The following is a 19717-nucleotide window of genomic DNA, read 5'->3' as shown; positions in this document are numbered from 1 at the left end:
TACTGGTAAGACCTTACGAGCCAATACAATAATCTTACACTACCATCTAAACTGTGCAATATCACAGAATTTTTCGATTAATTACTATAACGAATACAGATCGGAAAGTATCACGTGAAAGGACTCTTATTCAAAAGCAGTTCATATTATTACTATAAAACATTATAAAAATCCTTACATGAGTCATCATTAATTGGGTATATGCTAGTCCTTTGTTACGCTACCACCATGGTGCGTTACAATCTTTCATAACAGATTTTGTTGTCTTCTGTGACAAAAGCCTTTAGTTTACTTCTTTGAGATATCCTGGAATTGAGCTTTCGGGGCCTCTTCCCACTATCGTCTTGAAAATCTGTGAGTGCCTTTATCTCGACATCGTATTCCGCTAGGATGTGGTCCTGATACTTCGAAATAGACCTATCCATGCGTGTGAGATCTTCTTGAAGTATTGGCGTGCTGGAACGCGATGGCAAGTTGCATCTCTCAAGTTCTTTGAGGTATCCTTGAGATATGGTTCTCTTACTGCTTGCTGGTCGTAAATCTATGCTGTCTGCGCTCAACGCACCATAGGATTTTCTCGTTTGACATTTCTTGGGATTGCTTAATAATCCGAAGTCCTTGGAGATTAGTTTCTCAAATAGAGCTGCTTTGTCTTTCACTTTTGTGGAGTTTCTCAGCCGGACCATGGAGTCATTTGAGGAAAAACTATCATCCTCAGAACCACTAGCACTCGCATGGTCTGAGACGTGCTCGAGCTCGTAGATGGATGAGTGCCAACCACGGTCTGAAAGCTTTGGTGGTAGATCAGAAAACAGAGACCCTTCAGAGGATTTTGAATAGCTAGAAGTTGTGGGTGAGATAGTTCTTGTCTGTTTCGGACATGGTTGAAAGATTGTTGTGTCGTTCTTCACCGGGGTTGCAAGGTCTTCATCATCTTGCACTGGAGCCGCAATCTCCTCCGTATTATCCCGCGAAGCTAGGGCTAAGTTATGGAATCCCTGTAAAATCTTCAAATACGTTAAGGTTTCTTTTCCCCGGTCCTTAGCCTCACTCTCATAATTTTCTTTTGCATCTCGTATGTCATTCATGAAGTCCAAATCTTCATTCTGCATCAGCAAAAGTTGCGTTTCATTAGCAGAGTATCCCAGTTCGCATTTCTGCTGCACATAGCGTACAGAATCAAATATTGAGACTCTATTTTCCATAGTCAGCTTCATAAGAACGTTTCTGCTCCCATTTAAAATATCAAAAACATCGAAGAAAAGCCTCCTAGTCCACTGGTCACGGCTACTATTTAGTTCCACCAAATTATTCGTAAGCATCAAATTCTCATTGACCAATATTCGCATCAATTTACAACATCTTGCTACGTTTCGGAGCTCTTCCAACTCTAAGAAACACAGTATTCGAAATAACACATTCAAAGGTAGCTCTATTAGTGACTCCGGTCCCATACTACAACTTGTACTTCTCATCAGCTCTTGTGGGATCATATAGTACAATAGTGCGGCAACAACGCAATCGAACAACAGAGCAATAGACACCGGTATCTTGACAAAAGGTGAGGGACCAAACCCAGTACTTTCAGGCAAATAAGGTATAGCTAGCTAGCCTCGGCACTAAAGGTTGATATCAAATGCAATCTTCGAGCTAGATCCTCACTGTCGATCAGTTTCAAACCTCCTTCAAGTCTCATCGCTTGTTTTTATTTTGCCCAAACTGGCAAGCTTTGAAGTATCACGTGAATTCTTGTCTATGTAAAGGTATAACCTCTAACAACACTTAAATCCATCAAGTAGTTCTGGTAAGGTCATCATAAGCTCTGGGGTTTATGCTTGGTCAGTTTTTATTCTTTAAGCTGTTGTACCTGTTCATATGGCAAAAGAGCGATGCAATTTGAAGGGTCTAGCTCTTGAGAAAAAACTGGTCGAAGAGGTCAAAGAATGATAAGAACGCTGGTATTGTGGTCTGCTTTGAGCGGAATCGCTCTCTCTAGTTCTCTGATTGTCGGGGTGGAACCGTCGAGACAGCATTTGTATGAAGCCAGTTCGAACCATTGGACCTGTCTGGATGATTCCTCAGTTGTACTAAGAGCTGATCAGATCAACGATGGTGCATGCGATTGTCCCGATGGCTCTGATGAACCTGGGACTGGTGCATGTGGAATCGCGGGACCGCAATTCTATTGTGCTAATGAAGGGTTCATCCCAAAATACATATCTCAGAGTAAAGTTGGAGACGGAGTATGTGATTGTTGTGATTGCTCAGACGAATTATTGTCTGGGCTTGAACCATTTTACAGAGGTGCAACTTGTTCTGAATTGAAGGAATCTTGGGACAAGATCGTGGAGACAGAGACCAAGAGATATGAAGAAGGTGCTCAGGCGGTGAGAAAACTGTATCACAACTACAATCTGGATTCTGAACAAAAACCTGTTGATAAGGAACTACTGGCAGAACGTATTGAAGAATTGTCCAAAAAGTTGGTAAGTAATGAACTCGTTTTAAGCCAAACTAAGGCAAGATATGCAGAACAATTGATGGCTGATAACCCAATGCTTTATGAGTATGAACAAATTGACGTCAATTCCATTACGTTGGAAATCGATTCGTCCTTCAAAAAGATTGTACAGGTCACCAAAGCTTACGAGTCGCTGCTGAAGATTCTAAACTCTTTGCAAGACAATTATTCAAGGTCATTGAACGATCGTGTGGTGAACGAGAATGTCAAGAAGTTCAACTTTCTAAAGCTACACAGTCTCAGCAAACTCCGCTGTGACTCGAAAGTGGAAGAGGAAAAACGTTTGCAATTATTAGAATATTTCCAACAAGAACTACCAACTATCTTCGCCGAAGGGAGAATTGATAAGCCATCGAGCTATATGATCGGGAAATTCAGTTTTGTGGAGAAAATGATTTTAAGCAAATCCCAATACGTGGACAACTTGATCTCCAAGATCAACCAATTGAGCGGACTAATGTCTGATGTGTCTGAAAATTATAATGTCAACTACCAGGACTCCGGTGTAAAAGATGCAGTGGAGGCTTACAAGGGCTGGCTAGTTCAGTCTCAAAACCTCGCTGTCCATAAAATGTTTCCGCAAGAGTTTACGCAGAAATTGGCTCAGGTTGAAAGTTTAATACAAGCCAATTCCCATATAATCTTAGCTTCCGATAATCAGGATGAGATGAACTCGAGCATTCAAAACTTTTTACAGCATTTGAACTTCTTAAAGAACGAAATCCCAAAATTTTTAAGGCCCAATCTAAGAAGTCAAATCAAAGCCCATGAATCAACAGTTCATCATCTACAAGATGATTTAAAGCTCAAGAGGGATGAGTACGAAGCCCTCATTAGAGCAGAAGTTAACCAAGAAGATCAAGATTTCGAACGGTTGAAAAAACTGATAACCGCAATCTCCAACTCTCAACCCATCACTAGCATGATTGACAACTACCTCTACCAGATTACCTTGCATGACTCAGTCTACCAAAAGGAGGAATCGTCAAATGCCAACCAAGTAAAGATTGGAAGTTTCAAAGACTTGTACTTGCAAAAAGATGAAGTTGAATCGAAATATTTCGAATACCTGAAGTCAAAATACCCAAATGAGGACGATCTATTCCCAGCCCTGACCAACGAGATTGACAACACTCACATTGAATACCTCATTGGCTCCCTACACAATATTAATAACGGTCTTATTTTGCAATACGGCGGAGGTGACAAGTGCTGGAATGGGCCCATGAGAGCCGCAAGGGTGACAGTTCACTGTGGCAAGAATTTCCAAATACTAAACGTCTACGAAACCACCAAATGCAACTACTCAGTCGACCTTGAGGGACCTATAGGTTGCAATTTGAGCTTATAGTCATCGCGAAAGCTGCGTTCTTTTCTGCCATTGTTTCCGGATCGGGGCAAAGATCGCTCGATGCCACCGTCAACCATTGAGCTAAAGCTACCACAACTGGCCAAAACGGCCCGATCAAATCGGCATTGAAACCATCATCGGTGTAACTTGAACGAGATCAGCAATTGGTACGCCGTTTCCGTTACGAACGATGCGATTGTGAACTATAATATGCTTTATAGATCGATGAACCTCTGTGTAAACTCTTTTGCAACCTCTTTCATAGATCTGTAAAGTATGTTTGGTGGTAATAAGGATAAAGTGAAGTTTGCACCTGTCAGGGAAGTCAAATCGAAAGATGACTATATTGTTGTGAACGACATAAAGCAGTTAGAATGGTTCGTTTTATCACACAAGGAGGAATTGAAGAGCAATGGATTATTCAAAGCAGTAAAGAAGTCTGTTGAGACTAGAGTAGAGACACAGACGTTGTATTTCACGGATTTACAAAGTGGGAAATGTGGCTTTGTACAGATGCTTTATTCGAGTGTTGTAGGCGGTGTCTATAAGGGTTTTCAACTGAACTTCAAAGTGTTTCGTAGTCGTGAGGATAAAACTGAGGATATTGATATATGGCAAAGTTTCAAATTGGAGGACCTCGAGAGTTTTGAGCCCCTGAAAGTAGTAACTCGTGGAGCTTCTTTTGAATTCAAGAGTGCTTCTCATGATGATACCCTTACTGCGACCCTAGTGATTAAAGTTGATATTCCTGAAGGGTCTGACAAGACTTCTGGCTTGAAAATTGATTTGATGGTTGATCTATACGAAGGATTTATGATTAAACCGAATGGTTGTAATTATTACCTGGAGAAAGCAGTTAGTCCAGATGAACTGAAGAAAGCAGACGAGGGTGTACATTCCAAAAAAATGCTTAGACATCTTTTCGCTCCTAGAGTCAAGTGTCACGGTACCATCAGTTACAACAATTCAAAGGGTAACAAAGTTACACTGGATTTGATCGATGTGCCCGGTTCATACATTGATGCAGTACAAGGTTTACCTCCACAGAAGGCGGCACGTAAATGGAACTTTCTATGTTACCAAAATCGTCTGAGCTCAGTGCTCTGCATGGAGTTTACCACCGGTGATAGTCAAAAGCAGACTACCGTGACTGTTTGGTGCCAAACAGAAAACGATAAGATAAAAGCTGTTGGTTCGAGTGTGAACGAAACCCCAGTGAAGTTTAATTCTACTGAGAAGGATGAACAAACTGGTTGGTCTCACCCAAAGAGCATAACTTTCCCACTGAATTTCACTGAAAAAAATCTGAGATTGGTAAACAGATATGATGTCCTTGGTGAGATGCCAAGTATTGTCAAGTCTTTGGTCGAAAACATTGCAAGCGTGAAACCTTTCATATACCAGTACTGTCAGGATTCTGAGTTTGAAGGCGAAAAGGGAATTTCAATCATCGAGAGTACTTTTATTAGTTAATGATCTTGATATAATTGCTAATACAACTTATATAATAGAAGTGCAGGTTAACGTCGTAGTCGGGGTGCTCTCCAATCGGGCAAAACCTTTTCCAGTTCTAAATTCTGTTTGCTCTTTGGGTATCGATACATAAATTTTCTTACAGCTTTAACGCTGGGATCAAAATATCCAGTTGTTGACTTCTGAGGTCTCTCAAAATGACTTGGCACATCAAACTTCCCATCCCACTTGACAAGCGACTCTGAAAGCAATGTCTCATATGGATTAAAAATTGTAGTCTTAAAGGATTTATCTATTCGAAAAAACAACCATTTATTCTTTGGATCGTAATCTCTGAAATCGTATCCCAGAAAATTCAATTGCGGTTTTTCAAAATAATCTGGTGGCGTCATTGACCTCTCAACAAGTCGTAACTCAATCGACACTGGCAAGTTTCTTCCCTCCATTTTGGGCAATATCCCAGATTGAAGCAGTAGACCCCAGTCTCCTTGATAAAATCCGCAATATTCGGTACAGTACTCGCCTGGTGATAATTTCGTATGGCTAGCCCCGAAATCAGTCACCAACGTACCCAACTTCCTCGCTGCATCCAAATCATCGATATGGAACCATGCATTAATCGGACAAGATTCACCGGGTGGTACCACACAACTACCAGTATAGATTGGCTTGTGATAATCCAACGAGTCTCTCACTGCGAAATGGTTCCCACACTTCAATCGACCCAGGATCGCATTATAAATAATATACCAAGAATCGTCAACGTACTCTTCACCTAGTAAACGCCCAATCTTTCTCGCATTGCCACGCAAAAATTCCAAGCTCTTCACGTAATCAACCACTGGACCCTTTACAACATCCCAAAATTCTTGATTCTCCTCTGGGACTCTAGGAATTAAATCTAGAGTTTTCTCCCGATACAACTCATTATGCAACAGATAAAACCTCTTATTTACCGCTCTGAGCTCTCTAGGACACAGTTCCAAAAGCTCCCATACAATCTCCGTCGGCAAATCAACCACTGCAAGCATCCTAAGTACCCATTGATGCCATTTGGCCAACAAGAATACAATAAATATCAACTAATTGATGAATATTGAATGTTATATAACATATTTCATAAGTCACGTGACCATGATCACTGAAAAGAAACGTCCTTTATTTTTTGAAAATTTTCCCAAAATTTAAAGCTCATCTCATCTTAAATAAATAAAATAGTTTGAATTGAAAGACAAATAAAAGGATAAATTTAGATAAGAAATCGTTGGAATTGGTCTCAAAAAGGATCTGCTGCTATTTTAACTGCAATTGGAATTGCATTTGCAGGTTTAAGGATTTGAAAACGGTTGAAATCAGTGGAATATCGAGCGATTCACAGCGAGAAATAGCCAAGATCACGTTTCATATCAATTCAATTGAGCAGTGTGCTAGATTACATTGTGTTAAGATAGATAGAAATGATGGTGGGGTCGAAGACCGCTAGGAAGAGTGTAGTGAGTCGAAAAAGCATTGGTGTAGGACAGAAATTCCCAGTGAAAGGTGGAAAAGTAAAGAAGAAACAGACCCCCCGACCTCGAAGGTTTAGTTTGATTTATTCATCTGATTCTGCTTTAAGTGATATCTCTGATGCAGAGAATGGAAATGAAAAAGTATACACAAAGAGAAAGAGTGGAAAGGTAAAAAGCACATCGAATAATGCAGCAGGAAAAACTAGCAGACTGATACAAGGCGGCTCTGAGGATGGCCCTGATTCTTCGGATCAGGCTGTTGTGAGCGATAGTGAAAACGAAAGCGATGATAGTGATGATAGCGATGATAGCGATGACGAGGGTAGTGATAGTGATGGGAGTGATAGTGATACCAGTTCTGATGATGAGAATATTGATTTTGTGAGATTGACTGCACAGAGAAAGAAGAGAGCCATGAAGGCGCTTTCAGCGCTGAAGCGGAATAAATCACCGACTAAATCTCCAGTGAAGAAACTTGAAAAGAGGCCACCGCCCGTGGATAATACCAAGAAGAAAGAAGAGTCTTCGTCTGAGGACGATTCTGACAATGGAAATAATGAGGTTGCCTTAGCCTTCAATTTTAGAAAGGACGACGATGGTATACGGTATGGCAGCGTTAGTGAACATAGCGAAGAAGATATTGGTGAAGAAGTGAAAGATTCTAATGAAATTAATATGAGCTTACTGTTTAACGATAAGCTGAACCAGTTGCACGTTCCGCAGTTGTCAGCCTCAGAAGAGTCGGAATACGATATAGATCAGGATGCATATTTTAACGTGATAGAAGACGAATCGATGGGTGAGATTGAAACGGGACTGGATACTGGGGAAGACGATGTGCCGATTCTTCACGAAGAGGAAAGGAATCTCGTATCAGAGTTGCAAAATGCTGATGACTTGTCTTTTGATGGTAGTATACACGAGGATGGATCCGATCCGGCAGAAAGGTTGAGGTCACCTTTCGTAGATGGTAACGGCGATGCGATAGATGAGGATGATAACGATGAAGATGACGACGGGATAATGACCGTTTTTGACATGCCCTTTTATGAGGATCCCAAGTTTGCTAGTCTGTACTATTGCGAAGATGGCAGTGAGCCTCGATTGAGCTTAAGTACTTCTCTTCCCCTGCTGGTGAGTGACGAGAAATTAAAGAGATTAAAGATGAGAGAAGCCAAGAAACTGGAACGTCAGGAACGTATACAAAGGCGGAAACTCTTGAAAGATAAGAAGAGAAAGGACAACAATTCTAAGGCCTCACAGGTTGACGGTGAAGAATACATTTTTGGTATCTTTTTTCAAAGTGATGACGAGCGTAGAGATGGTGAAAGTGAGAAGGAGCATATTGCTTTACAGGGTAATATGGATTTAGAGTCACCGTTACGTCGTTTGGGATCAGCAGCTGCATCAGACGTTAGCTCAGATGATGAATATGATAATATCCTGCTGGATATTGCACACATTCCATCCGATGATGAAATTAATAGTCCCAAGGATAGCCAAAGAGCTCGTGGTGATCAAAGCGTTTCAAGTTCCGTGCCGAATACATCAGCTATTAATACAGATGATGATAGTGACGCTATGGATGGTGCTGGCTACGATGATGATGATGACTTGAGTGATACGAATGTGTTTATTGACATTGATGACCTAGATCCTGATTCATTCTACTTCCAAGATCACGACGACGATGATTCTACTTCACTCTCCGAGATGACCGACGATACAGATGTAAGCAATAAAGAGAACCCAAAGAATGATGTCTTAGAGACCGTGGAATATGTTGATGATGAATCTACAGACGAGGACGATAATCTACCTCCACCAAGTTCCAGAAGCAAAATCATCGGTTCAAAGGCCAAAGAAGTGGTGAGCGCCAACGTGGTTGGATTGAAGCCACCAAAACTTGGAACCTGGGAAACGGACAGTAAACCATTCACCATTATTGATGGCCTTTCTACGAAATCCTTATATCCTCTGATACAGGAACATCAGCAGCTTGTGGAACAACAGCAGAGAGCAAAATCCCAATCGCCTGATCTGCGATCTGGCCACGAACTGAGCTCCGCTAATGGTGATGAACTTACGTTGAATGAGTTATTGAATATGAGTGAGCTGGAGGATGAAGAAAATAGCACACCTTCATTTTCACAGGCAGTCTCCAACTGGTATGAGAAGCCGAAAGTACCGCTTTCAGCCTTCCGGAACAAAGGTGTAAATGAACTCGAGGACGATGAGTACATGTTGCCTGTCAACGCGACCAGAAAGGTCCCAATTGGTTACATTGGAAGTGAAAGGACAAGAAGGAAGATTGATAAGATGAAAGAGTTACAAAGGAAGAAGGCTGAAAAGAGAAGGAAATTGAAGAAGAAGAAGAAGCTTTTAAAGTTGAAGCGAAGACAAGAACGCTTGGAGAAAAGTTCTCAAGCGGGACGAACGCCCGAAACAGTGCCTGAAATGGGCGACTCAGCCGTGGCTGAGCAGACGTCAGAGGTAGATCATCATGACAATCTTCTTTCCCACGAGCCAGAAGGCTATGTCGCAAGGTCAAGAAAGGGCTCAGTCAAGAGTGTCGGGCTCGAAGAAATCCATGAAATCCTTGGAAAGGACAACAGTGACTTATACGATGGTAGTGAGCCACCGTACTCGCTACCTGAGGGAAGTGATCATGCACTTGACTTGGCTGATGCCGACATTTTGTCTTCTTTGACTGCACCTATCCAATTAGATGACGTCGGCGGTGCTCCTTCCTGGAGACGTAGACAAAGTATGGTGGAGGCTGCCGCAGAAAACTTGCGGTTCACAAAGAGCGGCTTATTCAGTGAAAGTGCATTGGCAGATATCGAAGAGATCATCGGTACTGGAGCAACAGCGGGTGCTTTCGAATTTAGTGAAGCGTTGCAGTAACGAATTTCACTTTTGGTTTATTTTTATTGATTTTTCTTTTCTATTACTATTCTTGGGAAATTTGTATAACATCTCTTAACGCTCTTTGTAGCATATAATTGCATTGCATGCATTCATTTGCCAGTCTTGGCTTGATTATTATCAAGGTTTTTTTGGTATTTTTTTTCGATTCTTAGCGATGAGTTAGAAAAGACGAGGTGAAAAATTTAATAATTGAAGCTCATCGCTCTTTCATTACGCTGAGAAATTAGCTAGAGCAGCCTGTCTATCAGTTTATTGGCCCATTTTATCGACCTAATAACTACTTTCGTCATGGATTTGAAGACTAGCTATACCAATAGTTCGTTACGTCCCATTTACGCTGGAAGTGGGGCTATTTGTACTACTTCAGAAGATGGTAGCATATTAGCGACCCCAGTGCTGGATGAGATCAATGTCATTCAATTAAAACCTACTCAAAAGCTTCTACATACAATCGAAAATGATGATGAGCAAGAGATCACCGCTTTGAGGCTCACTCCAGATGGAAGATACCTGTGCTATGTTTCTCAGGCTCAACAACTGAAAATCTTTAGCTTGGATTCAATGAAGATAACGAGATCAATGAAGATATCATCACCTTCCTACGTTATGGATTCTGATTCCACTTCGACATTAATTGCCATTGGTGGTACCGATGGTAGTATTAGTGTCGTTGATGTGGAGAATGGCTATATTACTCATTCCTTCAAAGGTCATGGTGGTACTATCTCGAGCCTGAAATTCCATGGAGAGCTTAATGGTGATAAATGGCTACTGGCTTCCGGTGACACGAATGGTGTGGCCAAGGTCTGGGATCTGGTCAAGAGAAGATGTTTGCATACGATGCAAGAACACACGTCAGCAATTAGAGGTCTGGATTTCAAGGAAGTGGAGGGTGAAGATTGTGTGAAGTTGTTATCTGGTGGTAGGGATGATATTGTAAATCTTTGGGAATTCAATATGAAAAAGCATTCTAAGTTGTTAAAGACTGTACCCGTTCACCAACAGGTCGAATCGTGTGGATTTGTCCGCGAGTCGGATCTGGTTTACACTGCTGGTGGTGAAGCAGTATTACAGTTAATTTCACTCGAGAGTCAAAAAGTCATTAAGAAGACCCAGAAGCCTATTGAAGAACTGTTCATTGTTGGAGTACTGCCAATTTTAAGTGGCAGAGAATTCTACCTAGTTCTGTCCGATCAAACATTGCAACTTATCAACATGGAAGAAGCTATCTCGAATTTTGATGACGAACTGATCAATGTAGCATCATCAATCGCCGGTAATCACGGTACAATTGCTGACATTAGAGTGGTGGGCCCAGGTTTAAACAAAATTGCCTTAGCCACGAACTCGCCCGCTTTAAGGATCATTCCAATCCCTCAGACGTCAGAGAATTCTCTCCCACTTGACGTCGAAGTTTACGAAGGTCACGAAGATTTACTGAACTCGCTAGATGCTACTGAGGATGGCCTATGGCTTGCAACATGCTCAAAGGACAGTTCCGCGATCCTGTGGAGATTTAACGTTGAGACCGCTAAGTTCTTCCCATACGCCAAGTTCACTGGTCATTCAGCTTCAGTGACTGCGGTCGCTTTGCCAAATGTGATGTTAAGAGGTTGGCCAGAGTTTTTGATTACTGCATCAAACGACTTGACCGTTAAGAGATGGAAGGTACCAAAGCCAGCTAACGAAGACATTAGCGATTTGTTAACGATCAAGCAATCGGAGTATACTTTCCATGTACATGCTAAGGATATTAACGCCTTGTCGCTAGCTCCAAACGATTCGTTGTTTGCCACAGCATCATATGATAAGACCTGCAAAATATGGGACGTTGAGACCGGTGAGAGCAAAGCCACCCTGGCGGGTCACAAGCGTGGTCTTTGGGATGTATCCTTCTGCCAATACGACAAGCTGCTAGCGACTAGTTCAGGTGACAAGACAATAAAGATTTGGAACTTGGATACTTTCTCATGTGTCAAGACGTTGGAAGGGCATACAAATGCTGTCCAAAGGTGCGCCTTCATGAACAAGCAAAAGCAACTGGTTAGCAGTGGTGCAGATGGTCTTATCAAAATTTGGGACTGTATCACAGGTGACTGTCTAAAAACCTTGGATGGTCACGGTAACAGAATATGGGCAATGAATGTTTGCAATGATGGTGATCTAATAATTAGTGCAGACGCAGATGGTGTATTCCAGTTCTGGAGAGACTGTACTGAAGAACAAAGGGAACAGGATTTGGAGAAGGAAAAGAAGAAAGTCGAACAAGAACAAACTCTACAGAATTACCTATCGAACGAAGATTGGACTAACGCATTCCTGCTAGCACTAACCTTGGATCATCCAATGAGACTCTTTAACGTCCTAAGGCGGTCAGTGATCAAATCTGATGACGATACTACATCGATCTTCAACAAGGAACTTGATGAAGTTATTTCCACGTTGAGCAACGAACAGCTAATTCTCCTGATAAAAAGATCAAGAGACTGGAACACCAATGCCAGAACACACAATATTGCTCAAAAGGTGATCAAATGTATCCTACTACATCACAATATCTCAGAACTATGTGAAATACCGGGTCTAGTGCAGTTAGTGGATGCAATTATTCCATATACAAAGAGACACTTTTCCAGAGTGGATAATCTGATAGAGCAAAGCTATATACTCGATTACGCACTAGTAGAGATGGATAGAATACTTTAAATGTGTAAATAATATAAAAGAGGCCTATAGATTTATTTTGTCTAGTCTTACTGCCAGGATCATCTGAAAGCGGTGAAATTTTACTGAAAAAATTCGATGAGATGAGATGAGATGAGATAAAAAGTTCATTGGAGAACACTTACAAGAAGCTTAGTGCATCGTTAATTGATTTACAGGATAATGTCTGAAGGTGAAGCAAGGGCTGCGAAGAGTGTAGCTAAGAAATCTAGAAGGAGAAAGAAGAGAAGAACGGTCGATGTATCCGATTCTTCCAGCTCGGATTCAAGCTCAGATAATGAGTCGGGACGGGAGACTAAGGCAGTAGAGGTGGAGGAAGAAGATATTCAACTGACTGATGACGAAGTCGCTGTAGAAGAGAAAATGGCATTCGATGTTGTTGAGACCTTAGACGATAAGGCGAAGGATAAATTGAATACAATACCATTTACTACAACAGAACTTACAGAGAGAAACGATTATAACAAGGGGCAATCGGCAGATCTAACCAAGGTCAAACAAAGTTTGCAAGAGGATAGACAAAAATTAGGTACAGCACTGAACAACATGGCAGAGGAAAAGAACAAGTACTTGGGCCTTATGTTTGAAAACTACGGAGAAGATATCAATTCGTTGAGGGAAGCACCCGATTTTACGAATAAGTCACTTATAATGTTGGCCAATGTGCTTAAGGATGGGACAGGCATGTTTGATGTAGATACTTTAAAGACTATACTGAATTAAAAATTCAAAAGAAGGGAGACATAGATGATAGCATAAGACGTATTTGTTATGAATATTTAGTGTACACTTTGAGACTTAAAATCGACAGTTATAATGTGTTACTCTATCCTAGAGCCCTAACGAGGAACCATGCAGAACCGGCGGCAATTCCTCCAACGGCGATCATTTGGAGTCCGTCGCTCATCTTCTTCTGTAGAGTGCACGTATCACTCATAGAGACCTGTGTCTTATAATAACCGAACCAAAACAAAGTAATCACCATGACTACCACGGACCAGATCAACCCCGTTCCCACTTCACGCACAAAAAAATATGGAATTAGCGGTACAAATCCACCAAGTAGATAGCCACCACCAATGGTCACTGCACTTATTAATTCTCTGTTCTCCGCGGGCTCATCTAGTCCTCTACCATATCTAATAATAAAGTCAACCATAAGTTCCGGTGTTCTTTGTAAATCCTTAATAAATGAAACGATAGTCTCATCTGAAAAGTTTGGATTAATTTCAAGCAAGATATCTTCGATCTCATGATTTATCACTGTCATATTATCGTAAAATTTCCTCTTCTCTTGTTTAACCTCTGCATGGTAATAATCACTCTCACTTCTAGCACCTAGGTAACCACCTAGACCCATAGATATGGTTCCCGAGATCAACTCAGCAAATCCACCAGTAATGACCAGTTTACTATCACCTAGACTTGACAAACCAGCCGTCAACGCAAAGGGAACAGTCAACCCATCACTTAGACCAATGATAAGATCACTTATCACACGAGGATCAACTGAATTCAGTAAACTCCACGAATTGTGAGATTCACCATCCTCATCATCGTTATTAGGGCTTGTCTTCCCACTCAAAGTGCTATTACTACTACCCCGACTCACATTGGCATTGGCCCTATCAGCTCTTCCATCTTCTAAATCATTACTAGACCCATATAAGCCTCTGGAAGTACCAGAAGCATTATCATTAGTCAACAGTGGGGCCTTATCATCTTGACCTTTATTCCTTGAACTCATCAATCCCACGACGGCATTCTTCAGTGCTACCACTGACATCTTTCAATTGGTCTCTAAGCTTCAAATCTACTTGAGCTTTTACTGATGCCCAATGGGTTTGCAACAAGACTATATTATTAGTAGATGAGGTTGATGAATCCTAGTTGTAACTCTCAAAGATTAGTAGAACTGCTTGCTATATTTTTCGAAACGGGCAATTTGGCGAAGCTTCGCGAGCCAATCAGACAGGCGAATCTTAGTAATGAACGTTAAAAGTTCAAGTTATCAGTAGTTGAATAGTAATATTGCAAGCTTAGATCAGATTCAAAGTGCAATATAGATAGCTAGCAATGCTTTATGCCTTTTTATTCTATTCTTTCACAGTGTTTAAACAAGACGTCACAAATACAATTTGTGACACCTTAAATTTATATTCAAAAAATAATTAAAAAGTTAATTTTAAACCCATTTCATTAATAATAATAATACTACACTACTATACACTTCCTAATTCTTTAAATTTATTTAAGCTTGACTAGCAGCAGAGGAGTACTTGGTCACAGCTCTAGTACCTTCGGAGACTGCATGCTTTGCCAATTCACCTGGTAGGATCAACCTAACTGCAGTTTGAATTTCTCTGGCAGAGATAGTAGATTTCTTGTTGTAGGCAGCCAATTTAGAAGCTTCAGTGGCAATTCTCTCGAAAATATCGTTGACGAAAGAATTCAAAATGGACATTGATTTTTGAGAGATACCGGTATCTGGGTGAGTTTGTTTCAAAACTTTGTAGATGTAAGAAGAATAAGTTTCCTTTCTGACCTTACTTCTCTTCTTGTTACTGTCCGTGGAGGAAGCAGTCTTCTTAGCAGCTGGTTTTTTCTCAGCTGGGGCTTTGGAAGCAGGTTTCTTTTCAGCTTTGGCAGACATTATTGTATTACTTTGTGTTGATTTGTTTAGTATCTTCAAGTAAGAAGAAAATACAAACACTCAGTACCCCCAATAAGGCCTCCTTTTATATGAAATAGTTCAATCACCTCAAGATCAAGTCAATTAATGCTTAACTATGGGCAGTCACAAGAAGTGTTCTCATAACTTCGCTAATAAACCCAGCTTAACTATGTAGAAATTGAGGGTGAAATTTTCAGCACGGCACGATTCCGCATTTGGCAATCGCGCTGTCTACCCATAGTTAACCGAAATCGATTTTTTGTTTGAAAAATGAACTCGTCGCGATCGGAAAGAAACCGACTTCAACGTTCCAGGTTTTTCACAGCACACGGTGAAGGTTCTGGTCCAAGGGGGCCGCGCCAAAAGGTCTAGTCTTGTAAAGTAAAGAACGAAACGTATATAAACGGGCCTTCTAATCTATTGGGAGGCAACTTCCCCTTCTCAACTCAACAACACAAACAGAAAACATGTCAGGTGGTAAAGGTGGTAAAGCAGGTTCTGCCGCAAAGGCTTCTCAATCCAGATCAGCTAAGGCTGGTCTTACTTTCCCAGTCGGTAGAGTTCACAGACTGCTAAGAAAAGGTAACTACGCTCAAAGAGTTGGTTCTGGTGCTCCAGTTTATATGACTGCTGTTCTTGAATACTTGGCTGCTGAAATCCTAGAATTAGCAGGTAATGCCGCTAGAGATAACAAGAAGACCAGAATTATTCCAAGACATTTGCAATTGGCCATCAGAAATGATGATGAATTGAACAAATTGTTGGGTAACGTTACTATTGCTCAAGGTGGTGTCTTGCCAAACATTCATCAAAACTTATTGCCAAAGAAGTCTGCTAAGCCAGGTGCTGCTTCTCAAGAGTTGTAATTAATTTAAGTATGGGGTCATCAGGAATTGTATATTATAATGAAAAATAAACTATTATTACAGGTTACGAACGTTTGAACAACTTCTTGAAGAAACCGTTCTTTGGTTTCTTTTCTTTGGGTACTTGGTTTTTGGGTACTTGGTCTAGGGAAGCCTCAACGTTTCGAGTTGTAGAGGCTCCGTGTGACGAAGTACTACCGGCACGATTGAGTGGAGCAACACTGACAATGTTGATGTCATCTGTAACTGATTCGGCTGGTGCAGATGGAGCCTGAGTCTTCTTGGGTGGTTGGTAACCACTATTCTCAGCTGAGAATTGCTTGACTTTTTCAAACATATTCTTAAATTTCGACTTGCGCTCATGCGAAGCTGTTTTAGCTACTGGCTCTGGATGAGCTGCATCGTAACGATCCCATTCGTTTCGTGAATCGTTCACTTCTGCATCTGGTGTGGTAGTTTTGGTCACTGTAGTTGCCTCCTGTCGCTCAAAGACTTCGGAGACTTGCACGTCAATATCGCTGTTCGACCTCGGTACAGGCTCCTGAATGTTTGAAACAGAGCTTGTAGGTGGTTTTGGTGACTCAACGGTTTCACTGGTTTGACCATATTTCTGCTGTGCGATTGCTAACGCTTGGGCGTACATATCCTCATCAGATTCACGTTGTTTGGAACCCAAGGGCTGTGGTGGTGGATTTGCCGGTTTCTCTTCCATTGCTGGAGGGGCAGATTTAGGTACCTCTGTGTGGTTCTTTTGGAAGAAAGAACTGATTTTACTTGAGCGCGGCTTTGACCCTGCCACAGAAGGCTCACTGCCCGGTGTAGGACCTCGAAGTGTTCTTTGACCCATCCGACTTTGTCTTCCTTGGCTCGCTGTACGTGACGGTTCATTGTAAACGCTTTGTTGTGCCACGGCGTATGCCTTCTCATACATTTCCTTTTCTGTCAATTGTCTCTTGGGTTGCTGTTGTTGCTGCTGATGTTGCTGTCGTTGTTGTTGTTGTGAAGGCTTGCGTTGAACATTTTTATGTGTATCAGTGGGCCGCCTTTTGACCTTTGCAGTTCGCCTCTTGTTAGGCATATAGTCCAAAGCATCGGAAAATTGTGATATACTACTTGTCTGATCCAATGGAACCTCACCATCAGCACCTTGTGAGAGAAGAGCTGCATAAGCATGCCCAGAAGGCTGTTCGACTGGTTCTTCTTCAGACAACTCTTCTATTCCATCATCTTGCATCGTGTAGTTCCCACTAAACTCATCAAAATGTTTCTCTGCGTCAATAATAGGGATCGCTTGCGTTGTAGTTGTCGTGGTTCCTACANATTCATATCCATTAGCCTCCTTAATAGTTCTACGAGTGATCGATTGCGTTCTTCCCGTTGGATCCCGCACTTCTGTGGTTTTCACTGTGATTGAATTGGCTCTTGAACCATTCTGATTACTTCTGGCAGGTTGTCCTGAGCCCTGCGACCGCAATGAGTAGGATCGGTAGTTACCAGAAGCACTTTTGGGGGTTCTCTGCGCTGGTTGATGCTGTTTTCCAGTGGCTCCTGCGTAGTGGGTCATTGAGTAACTCCTCTGAGGTTGAGACCGTTGAACTGCGGGGGAATAGGCACCTTTCGAAGCTGCATAAGCAGCTGCTGTAGATAATCCGGAGCTTCTATTGAAATCATCCCTATCCTTGTAATGGTAATCATACCGTGAGAGGTCGGGCACTCGCCGTTCCTTACTTCTACCAAAGACCATCTGTTCCAAGTTCAGCGTACTCAATGCTTGTTAAGAGCGATGATGAATTTGCTTTGTCAAAGAGTGGCTGTTTATGTATTCCTACTCCCTTGGCATTTTTTGCTCCGAAACAAGCGTGCAACTTGAACAAAAACTTCAGCTTCGATGCATAAACAAATAAAGGCGAATATTCAATTGGATGGAAGAGGAATAAAGCAGATATTTTATTCAATGTAGCCAGCTACCTTAAAGTTTGAATAAGAATTGGCAACAGACTATATGTCATTTTTATCTGAAAAAAGTATTTGAAAATAATTCTAGAATATGAAGGCAACGTTACAATGCGCGCTGTATCGTTGATTGTGGGTGCTAAATGTTTGAAGAGCAGGTGGAAAATTTCTGTGATTTTTAGAAAGACTGTAAAATGAACCTTTCCAATATCAAGCATTCCACCTCTTGAAGTTGTGTCAGTAATTTTAATTGATGAATCATTGGATTGGTAACTAGGAAAAATTGCAGAAAGTACTTCATAAAATTGAATAAGTCAATTTTGCATTCTTTGGTCTTATTCTTTGTTTTTATTATTTACTATATTTTTAATGTTTAGCTTCGTTTGACTTAATTTTGGTAGGGTTGAAAGGCTGGTGACATAACAAATACACAGACAAAGAACAATATATAGCAGACTATTAAGTAGAAGAACGTAACTACAATGTACACATTCTAAATCAGCTCATGCGGTGTTATTCGAGAGTTCAGGTTTTGGTACGTTATTAAATAGATACCAAAATTCATTATCCAGAGTTGTAGCGTATATTATTCGAGACAAACTTTCCCAGCCTACATTAACATCTGACAATGACTGACTTTTACTGGTCACTATTCCCAATTCCCATAATAATTAAAATATTAAAAGCAATATAATACAAAAAAATAGAGTTTAGTAACTAATCCGCTATCGGAAATGTCGACAAGAGCTCCATCACTCCAAACAGCTATCAACTCGACGATCTCAATACTCGCTTGAATAGTCTCCTGCTGGATCAATAGAGTACAAGAAAGGCATTACCCGCCTGTTCATCTTCTCTTCGACCAATCACAGGCCGCTCTGGCCGAGCGTAAATCTGTTGGGCGAGAATGGGCCCATCCGGCTGCGTCAACCAGTCAACCGTTACTTCTCGAGTCATCAAGAAGAGCCATTGAGTCTCAATTGCACACTCTACTCCTCAACCACTCATCCAGCAATACACACAGGCGAAGATGGCTCAAGAAAACACTAATGAATCGATCAGAATGGTCCTAATTGGACCACCAGGTGCCGGTAAAGGTACTCAAGCCCCAAACCTTGTCGAAAAGTTCAAAGCGGCTCATTTGGCTACTGGTGACATGTTGAGATCCCAAGTCGCTAAGGGTACTCCATTGGGTGTTGAAGCCAAGAAGATCATGGACAAAGGTGGTTTAGTCTCTGATGAAATCATGGTCAATATGATCAAGGACGAATTGTTGAACAACGAAGCTTGTAAGAACGGTTTCATCCTAGATGGGTTCCCAAGAACTATCCCACAAGCTGAAAAACTAGATCAAATGCTTGCTGAACAAGGAAGACCTTTGGAAAAAGCTGTTGAATTGAAGGTCGATGACGAACTATTGGTCGCTAGAATCACCGGTAGATTGGTTCACCCACCTTCCGGTAGATCTTACCACACACTCTTCAACCCTCCAAAGAAAGAGATGACTGACGATATCACTGGTGAAGCATTGGTCCAAAGATCCGACGACAACGCTGATGCTTTGAAGAAGAGATTGCAAGCCTACCACGATCAAACCGAACCTATTGTTGATTTTTACAAGAAGACCGGCATCTGGGCTGGTGTTGATGCATCCCAGCCTCCAACCACAGTCTGGCAATCCATCCTAAAGGCCTTGGGCAAGAACTAATACCATCT

At 41.4% G+C, this 19717-nt stretch overlaps 12 protein-coding genes across 12 annotated transcripts; 7 read left to right on the top strand and 5 right to left on the bottom strand.

Annotated features, from left to right (window-relative positions):
• Window positions 1-236: 236 nt before the first annotated feature.
• Window positions 237-1475, bottom strand: MFB1 (Mfb1p; the record flags this gene model as incomplete). The annotated part of the gene is made up of 1 exon (XM_003679498.1): window positions 237-1475. The coding sequence occupies one exon, from the start codon at window positions 1473-1475 to the stop codon at window positions 237-239; it is 1239 nt and encodes a 412-aa protein (XP_003679546.1).
• A 468-nt stretch (window positions 1476-1943) lies between these two features.
• On the top strand, window positions 1944-3872 carry GTB1 (Gtb1p; the record flags this gene model as incomplete). The annotated part of the gene is made up of 1 exon (XM_003679497.1): window positions 1944-3872. The coding sequence occupies one exon, from the start codon at window positions 1944-1946 to the stop codon at window positions 3870-3872; it is 1929 nt and encodes a 642-aa protein (XP_003679545.1).
• Window positions 3873-4148: 276 nt separating this feature from the next.
• On the top strand, window positions 4149-5345 carry TDEL0B02040 (uncharacterized protein; the record flags this gene model as incomplete). The annotated part of the gene is made up of 1 exon (XM_003679496.1): window positions 4149-5345. The coding sequence occupies one exon, from the start codon at window positions 4149-4151 to the stop codon at window positions 5343-5345; it is 1197 nt and encodes a 398-aa protein (XP_003679544.1).
• Window positions 5346-5392: 47 nt separating this feature from the next.
• On the bottom strand, window positions 5393-6376 carry UCC1 (Ucc1p; the record flags this gene model as incomplete). The annotated part of the gene is made up of 1 exon (XM_003679495.1): window positions 5393-6376. One exon carries the CDS (start codon window positions 6374-6376, stop codon window positions 5393-5395), a length of 984 nt encoding a protein of 327 aa, XP_003679543.1.
• Window positions 6377-6802: 426 nt separating this feature from the next.
• On the top strand, window positions 6803-9760 carry IFH1 (Ifh1p; the record flags this gene model as incomplete). Its single annotated transcript, XM_003679494.1, has 1 exon — window positions 6803-9760. The coding sequence occupies one exon, from the start codon at window positions 6803-6805 to the stop codon at window positions 9758-9760; it is 2958 nt and encodes a 985-aa protein (XP_003679542.1).
• Window positions 9761-10072: 312 nt separating this feature from the next.
• On the top strand, window positions 10073-12490 carry UTP13 (U3 snoRNA-associated protein UTP13; the record flags this gene model as incomplete). Its single annotated transcript, XM_003679493.1, has 1 exon — window positions 10073-12490. One exon carries the CDS (start codon window positions 10073-10075, stop codon window positions 12488-12490), a length of 2418 nt encoding a protein of 805 aa, XP_003679541.1.
• A 180-nt stretch (window positions 12491-12670) lies between these two features.
• On the top strand, window positions 12671-13231 carry RSA3 (Rsa3p; the record flags this gene model as incomplete). Its single annotated transcript, XM_003679492.1, has 1 exon — window positions 12671-13231. One exon carries the CDS (start codon window positions 12671-12673, stop codon window positions 13229-13231), a length of 561 nt encoding a protein of 186 aa, XP_003679540.1.
• A 103-nt stretch (window positions 13232-13334) lies between these two features.
• CCC1 (Ccc1p) lies at window positions 13335-14294 on the bottom strand (the record flags this gene model as incomplete). Its single annotated transcript, XM_003679491.1, has 1 exon — window positions 13335-14294. The coding sequence occupies one exon, from the start codon at window positions 14292-14294 to the stop codon at window positions 13335-13337; it is 960 nt and encodes a 319-aa protein (XP_003679539.1).
• A 465-nt stretch (window positions 14295-14759) lies between these two features.
• Window positions 14760-15161, bottom strand: HTB1 (histone H2B; the record flags this gene model as incomplete). Its single annotated transcript, XM_003679490.1, has 1 exon — window positions 14760-15161. One exon carries the CDS (start codon window positions 15159-15161, stop codon window positions 14760-14762), a length of 402 nt encoding a protein of 133 aa, XP_003679538.1.
• A 488-nt stretch (window positions 15162-15649) lies between these two features.
• On the top strand, window positions 15650-16048 carry HTA1 (histone H2A; the record flags this gene model as incomplete). Its single annotated transcript, XM_003679489.1, has 1 exon — window positions 15650-16048. One exon carries the CDS (start codon window positions 15650-15652, stop codon window positions 16046-16048), a length of 399 nt encoding a protein of 132 aa, XP_003679537.1.
• A 64-nt stretch (window positions 16049-16112) lies between these two features.
• MSC3 (Msc3p) lies at window positions 16113-17792 on the bottom strand (the record flags this gene model as incomplete). The annotated part of the gene is made up of 1 exon (XM_003679488.1): window positions 16113-17792. One exon carries the CDS (start codon window positions 17790-17792, stop codon window positions 16113-16115), a length of 1680 nt encoding a protein of 559 aa, XP_003679536.1.
• Window positions 17793-19031: 1239 nt separating this feature from the next.
• ADK1 (adenylate kinase ADK1) lies at window positions 19032-19709 on the top strand (the record flags this gene model as incomplete). Its single annotated transcript, XM_003679487.1, has 1 exon — window positions 19032-19709. One exon carries the CDS (start codon window positions 19032-19034, stop codon window positions 19707-19709), a length of 678 nt encoding a protein of 225 aa, XP_003679535.1.
• Between the last annotated feature and the right edge of the window lie 8 nt (window positions 19710-19717).

The sequence above is a fragment of the Torulaspora delbrueckii genome, chromosome 2 (assembly GCF_000243375.1).
Source record: "Torulaspora delbrueckii CBS 1146 chromosome 2, complete genome".
NCBI classification, from domain to species: Eukaryota; Fungi; Ascomycota; class Saccharomycetes; order Saccharomycetales; family Saccharomycetaceae; genus Torulaspora; species Torulaspora delbrueckii.
This window is presented reverse-complemented; position numbering and strand designations above follow the sequence as displayed.